The 17,770-nt window shown below is 40.2% G+C and overlaps 2 protein-coding genes across 3 annotated transcripts; both read right to left on the reverse strand.

Annotated features, from left to right (window-relative positions):
* Positions 1–1,621: 1,621 nt before the first annotated feature.
* On the reverse strand, positions 1,622–5,964 carry LOC131460266 (P2Y purinoceptor 1-like). The gene has a single exon (XM_058630593.1). The coding sequence runs from the start codon at positions 5,897–5,899 to the stop codon at positions 4,871–4,873; it is 1,029 nt and encodes a 342-aa protein (XP_058486576.1). The 5' UTR covers positions 5,900–5,964; the 3' UTR covers positions 1,622–4,870.
* Positions 5,965–7,531: 1,567 nt separating this feature from the next.
* On the reverse strand, positions 7,532–16,018 carry LOC131460265 (CCN family member 5-like). 2 transcript variants are annotated; one of them, XM_058630592.1, is made up of 5 exons: positions 15,839–16,018; positions 14,149–14,365; positions 12,155–12,403; positions 10,724–10,953; positions 7,532–10,090 (listed from the first exon to the last, which is right to left on the reverse strand). In XM_058630592.1, the coding sequence occupies exons 1-5, from the start codon at positions 15,899–15,901 to the stop codon at positions 9,803–9,805; spliced, it is 1,047 nt and encodes a 348-aa protein (XP_058486575.1). In that variant the 5' UTR covers positions 15,902–16,018; the 3' UTR covers positions 7,532–9,802. The 2 variants fall into 2 exon arrangements, with proteins under 2 accessions (XP_058486575.1, XP_058486574.1); XM_058630591.1 differs by having other exon boundaries at positions 10,724–10,956.
* Positions 16,019–17,770: the final 1,752 nt, after the last annotated feature.

The raw sequence follows: 17,770 nt of genomic DNA on the forward strand, positions 1-17,770 counted from the left end.
GGCTCCCAGGTGAGCTGATGACCTGGGTTTATTTTTTTTTAAGGGTCATTATATGTGATAATAATACATAAATCCTACCTTAAGAACATGTTTAACACTTTAAATAACCTTTAGAAAGCCCTTTCTGATGGAAAACAGAAGTGTGTGACAATGTGTCAGTATATCTCATACAATCACACTTTAAAGTACCCGAAATAGCCTTTTGCATGCTTGTAGCACTCACTGCTTCTGGTTTTCTGGACTTAGCGTGGAGGGATACTTCACCTCCTATTGTTGTTTTAGGGCAAAACAAAAAAATATAAATGTAAGATTATTTAAGGTTCAAAACACAGCAGTAGCTTTGATGTGTCTGTGTTTTCACAGACTGTTGTTGCTGTGGATTGTCTCCGTCTGTATCTGGCCGCGGCATTTCTTCCAAGTGCTTATACACATTAATCAAGCCACTTTGTGTTTTTACAACCAGGCTGTGTTTACAGGATCAAAAAGTGAGATGTTAATATTTATCTGGAGAGTCGTTTGTCCTGTATTCTGCTCAGACAACACAAGGCACATATGGCCCAGATGGATTAGGTGACTAGTACATGCACAGTATGTATGTATGCCCCCCTTTCGGTTTGTGAGACTGACTTGAATGTTGAGAATATTCAGTGTTTCTGAATCAGAACGAAATGGATGTCTGAGACCATGCAGTGAAACTACAGGGAAATCATTATTCAAACATATAGGACGATTGTGAAGTTCCTTTATTCTTGCCATATATGAGGCGTCATTCGTCCCACTCTGTATAGACGAAAACTGTGCACACAGTATTTTGATAAAGTAAGGAGTTCTGCATATTGTATTTGTGAGAAAACAAGTATACATGAATTCTGTCTTTCTGCACGTCCAGCCAGAGACGACAGGGCTTTTGTTTATACTTCTATGGGCCACGACAATGTTGGAAACAGAGAAAATATCCTTCCTTTGTTTTATTTTCCTGTTTAATCCTTGTCTAATTTGCAAGCAAGTGCCAGACTCATTATTCTTATGAAGCCTGGAAGTCACATGGTGACTACTTGGGCAGAGCAAGTCTCAGATCTAATAAGCCATTTAGTCAAATCCTTACCGGGTACAGACCAGCTCCAAGCCCCTGCCTTCACTTCCTGCCTCATTCACTGGAAATGTGGACAGGATGATTTGTTTAATTAATGTTGCAGTTCTATTAAGGAACATTGGCAACAGAAGGCGTATACTTTGGTGCACATGGAACTGTTTTTCCCACAACTCATGAGCTGATGCAGTATGGACAAGACTGATTAAGAGATAAGATTAACTAAAGAATTAGAACAAACCAGTGGTTATAAATAAGGGCTTAGAGATGGAGATAGGTAATGGTACATTATTGTGTTGTTGAGTGGCCATTGTTTGTATGCGGAACAGATAAGAAGAGTGTACGTTTTGCATTCTTGTGGATGAAATAAACTTGACTCTGACCCTTTTCCAACTCACACAGGGCCTCAGGATATTTTAAGTTTCTGAATATTCTCAACAGTGACCCAAAGCTTGACCGGGGTGTACCACATGTCAAGTTGTATGACTCCTCTAACTATCTTTGTTTCTCGTTACTACCAAATAAAGTTGCTAATGGTCTGTATTTATATAGCGCTGTTCTAGTCTTGATGAGCTGCAGTACACTACAGTTTTGCCATTCAGCCATTCACACATCTTTCGTTCACATTCACACGCTGCAACATGGGGTTAAGTGTCTTGCTTAAGGGATACACAAACTAGCGGAGCCAGGAATTGAACCCACAGCCTTCCAGTACATTTTATATCATACGATTACTTTTTAGTACAGTAAATGTCATATACATATACAGGAGACTATAATATTCTTAAAATAAAAAATGCCCTACTGGTGCCTATAAGTACATGCAATGATGGGGGAAGAGACTGGAGTAAAAACTGATTTTAGAGGAAAGGACAAACACACGTCTACAGACTCAGAAAAAGGTGTTGCTAAAGAACATAAGAATTATATAGCACATGCCCTTTTTTATTACCTCACATACTGTAGTCAAGCTGTTTCTGTGGCATGTCTGGGAAATACTTTGGACCTCAATTATACTTTATAGCCTCTGTCATGTTGTCAAGACAATTCTACCTTCAGTTTCTGTTTCTCAGTATTGACAGTACAGACAGTGTTATAACCATTTTTGGCATTTTATTTTTAATGTCAATAAAAAGATAAGGCTAAAAAGTTCTTTATTTTTTTTCAAAATAAAGGTGCTGCAATCAATACATTCTATACCTTGCTCTTATCCTATGGGCATGGAAGCAGTTCCAGTAGACATTAGGCAAGAGGCAAATGCTGGTCAGGTCCCGAGTCCATTACAGGTCTACCAAAAAAAAGAAAAAATGGAAAACATGCAAACGTTCCAGAGAAAGTTTCTGACTAAATCAGAAAGTGAACAAAGAATGATTTTGTTGTGACGCAGGTTCTAAGCAGTGCAACATCTTCATCGAATAATACAATTTTAACTGAATGCGGACAGCTAACATTTTAATACAGACTTTAATCATTTCACAGCTCTCCCACCATGTCCCGTCAGCGTCACATCAGTGTCTGTCAATGTATTACGTGTCATAAATAATAGAAACAAACCATCGCCACACATATATATCTAATGCTTCACCTGAAACAGTGCCGAGCTACTGTATAGTGCAATATATGACAGAACATGATCACAACAAACAAACAAGTTCCTCACAGTACACGGCTGCACGTGAAGGTAATCACTGAAGTGTGAACCACACAGAACAACACAGAAAGTGCAGGATTATGAACAGAACCAGGTACAACACGTAATACTTGATCCACATAATCATGTGAGCATCTGTGAGCAGCAGTTATACCTGTCTGTAATAATGTTCGGCAGGTTCATGAAATGGAATACACTTTAGTCTTCTCTCAGTTCTGCATCTTAAAGGAATAGTTTGAAGTGTCATTGTATGAGCGCTGACTGATCGGTGTGCTCTAAGATACCTCTTACGGACAGGGACGCAAGGAAAAACTGATTTTAGGTACTTGACAAAAGACTAATAAAATCTTGTCCCACTGCCAAAACAGAACACTCATTCTCCCACACCAAAGTCCATTGAGAAAATGTCTGTTTTCAGCCTGCCAGGGATATGGGATAGAGAGATAAAGTTGTTTTGATTACACATTTGAAATTAATGAAAAAAAGGCAGCAGTGGATCAACTTCTCCTGCGTGGGGTGATGCAAAATTGCAGACATTCTCTATGGACTCTAGTGTGGGGAATAAAGTGTTTACAAACATAAGGCTGTCTAACATATGTGAACATATTCTTGTGATATCATAGATTTATAAGATCAACCTTTTGTTAAGTGGCTAAAATTTGTTTTGCCTCATGTTGCTGCGAGCTGTCAACGTTTTCAGTGAGTTTCTTAAACTGGCTCTCGGCACAGAGGGTGCACTTATTTCATACAGGCAAAAACTGTTTTGGTTTTAAGGTACAATATAAGTAGTTGTAGTAGTAGTAGTACGTGTTAAAGCCAGAGTGCACCCATAATACACACACTCAGCACTTGTGGCTTGTTTTTCAATCTTGTGTAACTGCATTTCACTTGTTCACACGGAAACACCCATTCTGGTGAAATGTGTCAGTGCATGTGAACGTCAGTCTCTTCTGACCTTCCTCAAGACCATGTGAGCAGCAGCAGGGCATATTGTACATACTGCCCCTAAACGCATCACACTGAGACCTGTAATAATGTTCGGCAGGTTCATGAAATGGAATACACTTTAGTCTTCTCTCAGTTCTGCATCTTAAAGGAATAGTTTGAAGTGTCATTGTATGAGCGCTGACTGATCGGTGTGCTCTAAGATACCTCTTACGGACAGGGACGCAAGGAAAAACTGATTTTAGGTACTTGACAAAAGACTAATAAAATCTTGTCCCACTGCCAAAACAGAACACTCATTCTCCCACACCAAAGTCCATTGAGAAAATGTCTGTTTTCAGCCTGCCAGGGATATGGGATAGAGAGATAAAGTTGTTTTGATTACACATTTGAAATTAATGAAAAAAAGGCAGCAGTGGATCAACTTCTCCTGCGTGGGGTGATGCAAAATTGCAGACATTCTCTATGGACTCTAGTGTGGGGAATAAAGTGTTTACAAACATAAGGCTGTCTAACATATGTGAACATATTCTTGTGATATCATAGATTTATAAGATCAACCTTTTGTTAAGTGGCTAAAATTTGTTTTGCCTCATGTTGCTGCGAGCTGTCAACGTTTTCAGTGAGTTTCTTAAACTGGCTCTCGGCACAGAGGGTGCACTTATTTCATACAGGCAAAAACTGTTTTGGTTTTAAGGTACAATATAAGTAGTTGTAGTAGTAGTAGTACGTGTTAAAGCCAGAGTGCACCCATAATACACACACTCAGCACTTGTGGCTTGTTTTTCAATCTTGTGTAACTGCATTTCACTTGTTCACACGGAAACACCCATTCTGGTGAAATGTGTCAGTGCATGTGAACGTCAGTCTCTTCTGACCTTCCTCAAGACCATGTGAGCAGCAGCAGGGCATATTGTACATACTGCCCCTAAACGCATCACACTGAGACCGATAAATAATAAAAATGTCTTCTGCTTTTTCATTTTAATGTTAACAAAGTGTCACAAGTCATTCCATACACTGTTGTACTAAATGCTTATTTGTTCTTTTGAGGTCGTTGTATCATTCAATAAACCTTAAAATAAACAAAGAACAACTTTGACAGCTCAATTGTTTTGTTTTGTTTTTTTCCTTGATACATGTGCTCCAAAACGTTCACTTCTGCGCTCCTAGAAATGTGAACATTATGGTGGCTCATGGTCCAGTGACTCACGGCCATGCAGGTTCGGGTCCGCCTCCATCGGTTTGCGGTACAAATCCGCACCTTTCATGCAGCCCCGAGGAAGCTGGACCCGCGCACCGAGGTCATGGAGCTTCTTAAGAAATTCATCATTTCCAACTATATAAATGAGCGGATTTAGCGCGCTGTTCAGACACGCCAGGCATCTGCCAACCTGGTGCGCAATGTATATGTCACGGAACGTGGCGTGGCAGAATCCAGCCTGTTTCAAAATTCTGGTTTTTAAATTAACATTTCGTAGCACGTGGTAGGGGATGAAGCAGACGGAAAAGAGTATGATCAGAATCACGACGAGCCTCAAACACCGCTGCTTCAGCACAGGGTTCACGGTGGCTTTCTTGCTCAGAACCACAACGACATGACCATAACAGACCAGAATGATGAGCAGCGGGATGACGAACCCTGTGACGGTCCAGCCGATGCTGTACGGCATGTAGCTCCTGATCAGGTCATTCGAGGTAGTATCGTAACACGCGTGGGGTGACGTGAGGTTATTCTTCTCAAAAAACATGTCTGGGAGGATCTGGATGATTACCAGAACCCAGACCAAGACGCTTATGGCCAAGGAGTGTCGGCTGGTGATTTTTCCCATCACTCTCATTGGATGCACGATTCCCAGGTACCTGTAAATGCTAATACAGGTGAGGAAGCCAATGCTGCCGTAAAGGTTGAGGTTGAAGCAGAAGCGCGTCACCTTGCAGAACGTGGGACCGAAACGCCACTGGCTGTTGTTCGCGTAATAGTGCACGAGGAATGGCAGCGTGAAGAGATAGAGCAGGTCCGCCATCCCCAGGTTCCACATGAAAATGTTAATGTTCGCGATGTTGTTCCAGCTGTTGCACACGCTCTTCAGCCCCCAGATGTTGGACACTGTCCCGACAACGAACACAGTGACGAAGACGGGCGGCAGAAAACTGTGCGTAAAGTTCAGGTTTATGGCCCCGCAGGCTCCGTGCGTAATGTTTCCAGACATCTCCCGCAGGTCTAAATCTCTGCCATTCTAATGTAACTCAAACACGGAAAGAAAACGGCAGCCAATGGTAGACTTACCCACCAAACATCTGCAGGACGTGTGCGTCTTGCAAACAAATGAAGTGAAAATGACACCAAGAAAATGCCCGCCCACTTCTCAGGCAACACATCATTCTGTAAAATGATTTACATCTTCCTCATCTGCCTCATCTGCCTCATCAGCCTGACAGAAGACTAACTGCTGCACGCATTCAGAACAAATGATTAAAATACATCACACGCTATTTGATTTGTATTTATACCTTGTATTTAAACTCAACTGTAACTGTTGTATTTGGCCCTATATGTGAACACACACACATACACACAAATGACTTACTTAATAACATTTAACAGTGCACCACATATAGACATACCAAGATTTTTGATCCTGTGCTCTGTTCAATCCTACTCAGGTTTGCACTAAGATCTTGAATGGCTTCCAACTGGCATGGCAGTTCTTCCATCATCCAAACAGCAAGAAAACACAGAGACATGGAACAGACACAGCTGAAAAACAAGAGGCTGCTGGTTTTAGTGGGTGGGGGAAAAAATAAGTCACTTCTTTATGCAAAATAATTCTGTCTGTATGAAAAATAATTCCCTCTATGCAGAAAGAAACTGCAGCATTACAAATGTGGAATGTACAAATTGAAACCAAAAATACAAGTGATGCATCTCTCAGACAGCTGAAACATAAACAAACAATTCCACCGTATTACTTTTTGTGGAGAGAAGTATTTATACGGCATGGCCCTACAGTGTGTTTTTACTGCCTGCAGTTTCATTTACTTATAAGCGTTGACTGCTGTTGTATTTGCTCTAATGCAATTGTATAATCTGTGGAAAGAATATCAATTCCATTTTATTTTGTCAGCACTACAAGTTATAGACAAATAAACTGGTGGCTTTACTGTAGTGTGTGGTGTTAGTTCAACTCCAACCTTAACTCAGGTGAAGTCGACAAGGACAGTTTCTTGCACTACACAAGTTCTGTATATCGATGCACATGATCAAAATAGTAATAATACTAATAAAAAACACTTTGCGGGACTTTAGGGGCTATAATGTACTAATATATTGTCACCTTTTTAAGTTATTGCAAACCATCATTCATCTGCTGATCGGGAAATGTGATGATTTTCAGTCCAATTTTTAATCTCTACCAAGCTGGGTCGAGCGAGTAAGACCTGTGGTTATCAGGGTAGCCACATATATGTAACTGTGGGTTTTTAAAGTTTCGAAAGGTGGTTCACTTCCCATCTGCAAATCACCAGGGTAACTTACACTAAATATCTCACACAAAATATCACATTGGATGTAAACACTCACAACTCTCTCCACCTTGCCACTCTTTGCCGTTTCCTCCTTCTCTGTGGGTTATGCATTCGGCCTAAATAAACAGTACAGTTTCAGTGATTATACACTTTACATTTCAAAATGACGTATGTTTGGCCAATAAAACGGTTATGCACTGGACCTTTAAAACAGAGCTTCTAGCAAACAGACTAAATAAATACATCACAGCTATTATATTATTATATAGTGCAGCTCAGAACAACGTGAGGAGGAATAAAAACTAAAAAAAAAAAGGCTCTGATGTTTTTTTTATTAGAAAAGAGTTGCACATATCGATCAGTATCAGGATTATAAATGAACATTTCGGTCAAGCTGAGCTCATCACACATTCACTACCTCTGTCTGACTTGACTTTGTCAGCTGTAGCACGTGTTTATAATGGTTTGTTTATCATCAGACAAAAAGACAAAGATACTTGAATAAAAATATTAAGCTTATTTGACTTAACAAAAATAAGATTGTTCCTACTGCCCTTTCTTTCCCAGTAATGTGATCAATCATTGTTTGCATTTCACTTTGTTACATGTTACTCTTACTGAAGGGGTCATTAATGTATTGATTGTTTTTTTTTCCATTGTGTTGTAGTTGCAGTATTAACTTAATACAATTAATAAGTGTAATCAGAGCATGAGTTTACCGCTCCTTTAAATCACTCTGGATTATATGGAGTTTGTATTTTTAAATAAAACCTGGATTAAATCATGTTGATAATCAAGGTTTTGAAGTGCATCTTAAACAATCTCCACCAGCACCAGGCTGAGTAAAAGCAGGTCAAGATATTTATGACACTCACTGTTTACCCACAGTCTGTGATTGGTACCAACAGTTTTTTTTAATCTATATAGCCATCAATAAATAAAAGTGGAGGGGAAAAAAATGCAGCATCTGTAGCCCTAAACATGACCAATTATTATAACTCAAACCAAAGTTTGCTGGTGTTTTGTGGTCAGAGCTTTGATGAGAGAACAGAGGACACTCTAAATTGACCATAGGTGGGAGAGTGGATTGTTTGTCTCTATGTGTGGCCCTGTGATGGACTGGCAAACTATCCAGTGTGTACCCTGCCATTTGCTCTACGTCAGCTGGGATTGACATTAGTGCCCCCCGCGACCCTCATGTGGAGGATAAAGCGGTAGATGAGCAAGTGAGTGAATCTCAATGTGAAGAGGGCTTTAACAAATGACATAAAGCAGCAATTATGGACTTACCCAGCCAGCATGGCAATGTGGGTTATATTTGGGTTGACAATATGGGTCCCAAGCGGGTTTGTCCATGGTTTCCTTGGTGGCCCCACTTGTGTTGAATACAACTGCTATGGGGCCCACATGGACATGAGGTTTAAAACACATCGAATGCCCTCAAAGTGATGTTAAAACCCACTACTGTGGTTGCAACGTTCGGTCTCGACCATGGTCTCAAACTGGGGTGGAGTTGTCACTGATGCTCACACTTTGTCACATGCAGCCACACTGACCTCTTCACCTCCAGGGTAAGAATTTCACCTCAAATACATGTGAAATGCATCACTATTGTGACATAGTCAGAAAACAAATGGAATCTGAGAGAAAATATTTCGCCTTATGAAACACAATTCAAGAATGCAGTTCAGATGTGTGGGAGGAACCGGGTTATTTTGTAAGTAAATGCACAGTGTGTACTTTTGTCTAGATGTTTCTCAATCAAAACAATCGGGAAGCAGTGTGAGATCAAGGGAACTGTTGTCGTGTTTGGTTTCTATGTGCATTTGCACTTTATGGGGAGAGCTTTAGCGGCAGAATTCACACCAGATGGCCGTCCATCAGTGACAAATACACACAATTAAACACAAAAAAACTAAAGACAACACACTGGCTTACTGGTAGTAGCAACCATTTCCTTTCGTCACTCTGATGTTTCAAACGGGTTTGACCCAGAAGTTGAAGCAGAAACAATAATTATTCTTTCATTTAAACAGAACCAAAGTGAATCTGTCTGTTACTTTGAACAGAAACATGTATTTCTATGCATTTAAAGGAGTGTTGGAATAGTTTATTAATTATTTTTGCATATTATATCTGTATGACCCAGTTGACTAATTTTCTGTTAATTTTAATCACAAAAACTCCAATGAATGCAATGTCACTGAGACACTAAAGCTTTTGATCTTCCACCTGTGCAGGCAGGAAGGGGATTCCTTCTTTAAATATAAATCTGGTTTTGTGGAAAGAGCTGAAATAGTGAATATAGAAATATAATGAATTTGGAAAATGGAAATAATTGTGGATATTGATCGCAGTTTGATCTTTCAACCCTGAGTGCATATTAAGATTGACGTCAACTATTGTGCAATTGTAAACTTTCACTTCCTGATTGTAGAATTTCTATTGTTTTGAAACACTGCCTCAACTTCCTTCTTGCCCAGATTATTACGTCTGTGTGCTTAGAACATCTTCATTCTCTAGTGATTTTCACAGACGGGACCCGCCTGTCTGTCTGTCTGTCTGTCTGTCTCATAGCTGGATGCACCTCACATCCAGGGAAAGACACCGCGGACAGCTGTGGCCGGGGAATGGTGGCAGTTGACGATGCTGCAGGAGCAGGACTCGATCAGCATCACCTGATGCTGGGTCAGTCTGCCTTGGGGGCAGCGGAAGACCATCCACACTGTCCTTGTGTGGGAGGGGCTGCAGCAGCCTCGCTCTGGACAGGTGAGAGCACAGAACCTGAGGCGGTAGGCTCTGGTGCTCCAGCAGCCCTGGTGTTCAAGATGGATGGACACAGGAGAGGTGTAGCTGCCCTTGCACACCCGCAACCCCTGAAATGCACAGGCAACAACACTATAGCGGTTATGCAATTACTGCTGATGGCAGAATTGCTAAGACACTGTATACAAATATAAAATCGGATTGTTGACATTGTTGATTTTTCACATGGCAAGCCAATTTGAATACTCTCCTGAGTTCAGAATGTCCTGAACATGGTGTACAGTAAGTGTCGTTATTACAAGTCTGGGTAGAACACTACAGAACACACAGGTGGTAATGAGCTACGCACTGCGTGTAGGAGATGATGGCATGAAGTAGTTTTAGTAGTAGTTTGAGTATTTTCAATACTTTTAGGCTGAAGAGGCTTCAAACAAAGACTGAACGAGGCTTCAAATAAGGAGAAATAAACAGACCAGGTTAATATTGGCATCTAAGAGTAGGCCTGATTTGTTTTGGTCTGACATGTGTGCTCATATTTAAAATAACCCTTTAGGAAGAATTTCCAGTAATTTTATTTTTATTTAGAGTTTTATTTTAGACAGTAGTTCATGCAGTTATTGACATAATTATTCATTTTCCCATGTCGATTATTGGAGGGCATGTTTTTCGTAAAGCCAAAATGGAGCACAATAAATTTGAACAATAAAGTGTACACACATTGAACCAGAGTTATATGCACTGACCGGTTCCAGCCTGTGGATCCCTGGAAGCAGCACTTGGCATGGCCTGACCTGGCACAGTCTGGTCTCAGCCTGCAGGAGACAGGCATGGTTCCTGGTTGTGGCGCGAGTGGAGACACCTGGGCCGCAGCTGCGAGAGCAGGGGCTCCAGTCTGAGGTCCACTCAATGCAGTTGGAGACCGGGCCAAACAATGGACCAGCCAGCCCTCCCCTGTGGTCCTGGCGTGCCTGCTCTGCTAGAAAAAGACACAGCAGAGAGGGAAATATTTGCTGTGTGCATTAACCTGAAAGCTGTTTGAAGTAGAGACCTTTGATGAGAGCGCATGGGTCAAAGAATTCATTACATGTGCAGCCAGAAAAACTGCTTCTCATATGATGTTAGTGTTCTAAGAATAGTGTCCGCAGATGTCTCTCACAGATGTGTGATCTTCCATGACACTGAAATCTGTTTACTTCCCCAACCCATTCTGGCAGCTGGCTGTGGCTCTACACTGACCTCAGACCTGAAAAACTACACAAATGTGTCTGTGCTTTTGTTCAAATCATAGCACTGTTGAGATGGAAAGGCTTCTGCTGTCTTCAGAGTGTTTTACATCTACGTTCTCTTTGTTGCAGGTAATATTCTAAATGAACTAACCACAGACTAATATGGTGATTTTGATATCGGAGTCTTTATTTGGTCTTTTGTCTTTTAGTGAAATCATTTGTGACATTTAAAAGTGAGACTGTAACAAACAGAGGACTCCTCTGCTGAAGGGTGGCCTTCAGATACCAAAAAGGACGCCATTGTTCTTCCTTTGCAAAGTGTAAATGCCCTTGTCTAAAGTAAATATAAACGGGTTATTGTGAGGCTATGAAAACCAAACAATTTTTGATTTTTAAGCAATTCTATTAGTACTTAGTGATTAAAGTATGTTGGGACTTTTTCAGTTTACAATTTTGAGTATACCAGTTCTTTTATTTGCATACCAGCACTTATAGTACTAGTACTACAGATGCCAGTACGCTTAAGATTATCTTTCCAATTACTATGGCCCATATAGTGATTATTTTTATTAGAACAATATCTACTGGGTGTCTTTAAAAAAAAGTTCAGAAATGTTTAGTTACAGCCACTTCCTGTCACATTTGTGTCCTGGAGGACAGCATAAAAACAGGACACTAAAGTGTGCCTGAGGTGTAAACCATTGTTGGAAATATTGAGGATAATCTAAATATACAAGTTGGCAAAATGTGAAATAGGCCCAGTGTTTAGTTAATTTACAATGTACGAAACATTTATACAAATAACATCTTCTGGTATCTTTTTTTGTATTTAATGATTCACAGACATGCCTCATATGGATAAGGGGAGTAATGGCACTTATTATTTACCACTTTCCACACTGGTAGTGTTATAAACCCCCTTAAATGTTACACACTGTACTTCATTACCTCCTGAGGGGTTTGGGGAAATACTGTTGTCCAGCCCATCACACTGCCACTCTTTGCAGCAGCGCCCTGGCAGTCGCACCAGCTGAGGGTTGGGGCAGTTATCCACAGGTTTGTGCAGATCATCGCTGCACAGAGGAACACAGGTAACCCCTCCTCCCAGGCAGCGGCAGAGCTGAGCGCAGGACGGCTGAAACACGTGGCCCTCCTCCAGCCTCCTGCCGTTTATCTCACAACCCAGTTCATTTCGACCTGATCATACCAAAGAAAGGGTTATGAAAACGATTCCTACATCAAAACTCCTACATCATTGCTCAAATATGTGGGGAGTATGTGAAACAGGATATCCAGTTGTTAGTACAGTCGGGAAATTAGTCATTTATACTAATCAGTTTACGGAAAACGAAGGTGTCAGAGACAACATTTGTGCCCATATTCCCTTAACCCATGGTTCTCAAATTGTGGTTAGTGTACCACCAGGTTACGCAAGTTTCCTCTGCTGGTACTTAGAGGAAAATCAGAAATACTGTTCTACACAAATACAACAAAAAATTAAACTGAAACAAAAAAAATAATAATAATTAGATCTGCCTCCCGTGAAAAGTCTGTAGCTGACTCTGCTCGACCTATTTACACCACTGTATTTGAACGTTGGCGATAATGGTGTTACTTTGAGAGCTCAATATTTTCCCAGGTGGTACTTGGTATAAAAAAGTCCAAGAAATCATACTTCTATTTCTGTGTCTTTAAGCATCCGTCTACTACACCCAGCTTTGGTGCACAACTAGAAAATCTTGCTGGAAATTTTGCAAGACAAACATAAGATTGAATATCACAAGTTGGGCAAAATCAAGATATTTTATGAATCTGTATCAGTCAGTTCAGTCTAGCACTATCTTGACACAAAGTGAATCAGCTCAGGTTCTTATTTCTGTTCCTGACATCATTAATCCCCGTTGTTTTCCCTCTCGTTAGTCCAACATTTAAAGCTTTTTTTAAATTTCTTCAGCAACACCACGGATATAAATTACAACCAAAGTGGGACGCGTATCACCTCACCTCTGATGACTTTGAGAACTAATGCTCCTTCAAGCCTGCAAGCTGAAGAATTTCTATTGACCGAATCAAAAACTTCTGAAAGTACCGTTTTGCGTTTGACTGACTTGTTTTTGCCAATTCTTTGCTGTAACTGTAGACAAAACAAAGATAAAGACATGACCTTGACTTGTGAAACCTATTTTATCTTCTGCCAGAAGGTCTGCTCCTCCTATGATTCAGTGCAGCCTAATGAGTGACTGAACTCTATCCAATACAGTATAATAGGCTTTTGGCACAGGGTTTAAAATAAATTTGAGCCACATAGACGGTAATATGCTCGATTCATATCATATTTTAAATAACAAACAGATTCTTTGATTTTCCCAATTTTAGTAGTTTGAACTTTCAACAGTCTGGACATGAGATTGTGGTTTATGCAACATTTCCCTGGCATTCTAGTACATTTCTATTTGCAGTAGTTGCCTCTACTTCACTTTGACAAGTGCCGTGAGATACTGCAACTGTAACAAGACAAAGACCATAGTTGTGCATCTTTTTTTAACATCACCAAATAGAAATAGAACTGAACTGAAACCAGATGGTTTCAAAGTATAAAGGTCAGGATTTATTTTTAATTGTACACTACCTGATTTTAATTTGTAACTTGGCAACCAGTTAAAGAACACATTTCATATTTAATTTTTTTTGACTTTCAGGAAAAATTGATTCCAGTAAGTTTGACCAAAATGTATTCCATTCAAAATCAATTCACAACAGTGGTCATTGTTAATTAAATGACTATGCAGGTTTATGAAAGGAGACCAGGATGTGTTTGACAGAGGTTACTCCTCAGCTCTTTAGCAGTAACTGGCAGAATGATTTGTATTAAAATCAGTATTTCAGATATTTTGCAGCTTGAATCCAGACTGTGTTTCAGTTTGTGTGTGTTCTGTTCGCACCGACACACTGTCCTGCTCCTCCGGGGAAGCTGGCGCTGTAGTCACACTGAAGCCCCTGGTGTGTGTCACAGGGCAGCCGCTCAGTGCAGGCCTCGCCATCCTGCCTGGCACACACCTGGCAGCACCTGCAGCTGTCTAGCATCAGAGGAACACCAGCAGGACACTGTGGCACTCCGGACGGACACTGACATGGCCCTGTGCACAACTGGCCGCGCACCTGAAGTGAGAGGAACACAAGAACAGCTGCTGTTTATACTGTTACTCTGTCCACTGGTCCACATTTAGGCATACAATAAGTGTGGTTGTATGGGGTACTGACACATGGTCAGTACTGACTGTGTTGTGCATGAACCCTGCGCCTTGACTAGCACGAGACAGGCAGGCACACTCTTGGTGAATGCACAGCGGTCAGCAGGCACGCCTTTAAAAAAAAAAAAATCCAACAGATTTTAGCTGCTTAAAAAAAATTCACTCCGTGGCGAGGCGAGTAGAGCCGGTGGAAACGCGCCATAAGTGGCTAAACTCGCTGTTTCCTTGCATCCTCACCAGCAGCTGTGTCAGTTAGTGAGGTGTTTAAACAGCAGTGGACATCTGATGTGTTGTACCTCAAACACTAGAAAATCACCAAAACAAAAAAAAACCTCTTCAACAAGTCTACAAAACAATTTCAGTACAGATTGAAAGAAAAATAATAGAATTGTACAACAAAAAAAATGCAGGAAAACACACCACCCAAAACAAAGTTTAAAAAAAAAAAAAAACATCACTAATTACTCAGGATGATATGATGACATAGTTAAATAGACTAAGTCTAGAATAGGACAGTAACCCGTAATAACAGCCTCAGACAGTGAGGAATGTCAGCTGTCACTCCAAAGTTAAGATAAAGATGAGAGGAGAAAAAAGGTGTATTATTCAGGGGTGGAGCAGCAATGAACTAATTCCTACTGTAAAAACAGTTCCAGTGAAACCTGCCCACACTGAAGACATTGTTCCTTCCCAGACATTGTTTTTTTTATGACAAACGTTTCCACTCACCTCAACATGTGATCTTAACTATGTGCCGGGTCAGACGCTCCTCGGCCTCGGTGCGATACGGGTCATTTTAAAGCTGCAGTACGCAGGATGGCTAGAGGAACGGTTGAACCTTCATGCGCAGGTTGACCCCGTTCAGACCCGATTTTAAATATCTGTCTGCAGCATGAGTATAGTCCATCCTCGAGACGCTCTAGAGACGTCCTCCTTTGCTGATTTCTTCTGACCTGCAGTAGTTTCACTAATATAGTATAGTATTGTTGTGGTTGAAGAATAATTGCAATATTTTGGCTGCCCCCGGTAATCATAATCCAGCATATCACACACACACACACACACACACACACACACACAGGTTTGTGCAGCTATTCTTCTTAGGACACAGGCATTGATTTTCATTCATTTGGACAGCCTAAACATAGCTTTATTCCTAACCTTAACCATAACCAGTTAATGCCTAACCAAAACCATAATCTAACCACAATTTAAATCTTAGTTCTAAACTTAACAAGTTCCTCCGAAATGAGGTTCTGCCCTCATAAGGACCAGGTTTGGGTCTTCATGAGGGGAAAGGTACTTAAGGGGGAAACAAATACAGGTATATAAAGAGTATTTATATATATAAGATTCATTTTGTCATTTTGTCAGGTCTTACCTGGGTGATAATGCACAACAGCAAAGAACAAATCAGCTGCATTTCTCCTCGACTGATCTTCATCGCCTCTGTCTTCTAGGCTCCTTTTTGTATCAACATACACTCCTTCCTCTTCTATGGAGAAGTTGTATTTCTTAAAGTAGTCGACTTCCATTCATTTATATAGTCGGGCTCCTGATGTCACAGGCAGTGGACTGCAAAGTAAATAGTTACAGTAGAAGGATGAAAGCGCCAAAGCCAAACTCCACATTCCTGTAGGAAAAACGTTCCACCACTGCTGCTGATATATGTGCATTTCGCCAAAAATGTGTGTGGAAAAAAAGAAGTTCACTCTGATGAAGGTGAATTTGTAAACCTGATGGACAGTTTGGGTTTAGTATTTAGTTATTTCTTTTATTTTCTTAATTGTTTTGTAAAAATGGAGGAGGACAGGGGGTGAAGAGATCCCGGCCAAACCAATAAACAAAACAAATATATATATATATATATATATATATATAGTTCAGTGCCAAAGTCTCAGGGCTCCAGCAACTCCAGCAGCTTTGTTGATTTCATGTCAGTGGAATTCTGTGGAATTCAGATTGCAGCAGATATTTATTGACATGAAACAATAGGACAAACACAGGTTGTGCCTGGAACATTAATTAAAGCATACATGTTTCCCATATTTTTGGATGTGTTCCAAAAGAGGGATTGATAAATCCTTTGCTATGGGCACAATAGCATGGCTAAAACAACACATTTAATGACTTTTTAAAACCTCTAGATAAACAAGTATCTTAAAAAGAAATCCAACAGCTTTCACTGGGTATGTGAGGCATCCAAAAACCATTCTACTGAGTGTGAAACACAGTAGGTTAATGTAAAGTTGCACTCAGCACTGTAAGAGTAAAATAGTCATCAGGTACATACAGTTGAATGTTAATGTTTTGCATGGATGTGAATTCATGTGTTGTAGATCAAACATAAAAGCAATGGAACTACAGGTATGGCTCTAAAGGGCATGGGGCAGCTCATGTTGAAAGGTTTCTGCTGCCCCCAACTGGCTAAAATATTATTATAATTTCTCGGAATAATAATCTCTTTTACATCATCACAGTCACTCATATTTCAGATTTCATGTAGGTCCACTAGAGCAGCTGCTGGACTAATAGTTTTCACAGTATGTGTAGCTACGTGTGCACTTCATAGTATCACAGTAGATGTTTTTTAAAACCACAGAGGATACCAATAATGGTAATGTCCAATTAAATCACGTCGTTTACATCATTGATTGATGAAAATCACACAATGTAAAGTCAATTTGACTTGAACTTTACAAACAGATGTGACTAATAAAATCAAAATATACCTGCGCATAAAAATGCACATTCCCTAAATTGTAAGAAACGGATGTGAATCTACTATTCTGGAAATTCAAAATTACGTGATGTTATATAGATATTAGACCACATGGTGGTAGTGTTGGCCATCTGAGATAACACAAACTTCCAGGAAGATAATAAGGAAGTTCTGCCACACTGTGATGTCAAGGTAGAGTTAAAAAAGAAAAAAGCCACGCCTGACCCATTTCAAGGAAAAGGAGTGACTGAATCAGTCAAGTTCCTGGATCATTTCTCAGAGGATCTGTGAAGTATATTGTGGGCGGATTAGGAGGTAGAGTGTGTCGTCCTCTTACCAGAATGTTTGTGGTTTAATCAGAATGATCAGAATGTCCTTGGGAAAGACACTGGAGTGTGGGTTTTTGTTGAACATTGCCACTAGATCATGACAGTAGTAGAGCATGGTTATGGACAATGATTCATAGATTACATTTTTCATTTATAATTTAGTTACTCATTTTTGCACACAGACCAATTTGTGACTCACAGAACATATATTTGTTTACGTATTGGTATTTAAATGTATAATGGACTAAATATATAAATACTA

This window comes from Solea solea, chromosome 6 (assembly GCF_958295425.1).
Source record: "Solea solea chromosome 6, fSolSol10.1, whole genome shotgun sequence".
Classification (NCBI taxonomy): domain Eukaryota; kingdom Metazoa; phylum Chordata; class Actinopteri; order Pleuronectiformes; family Soleidae; genus Solea; species Solea solea.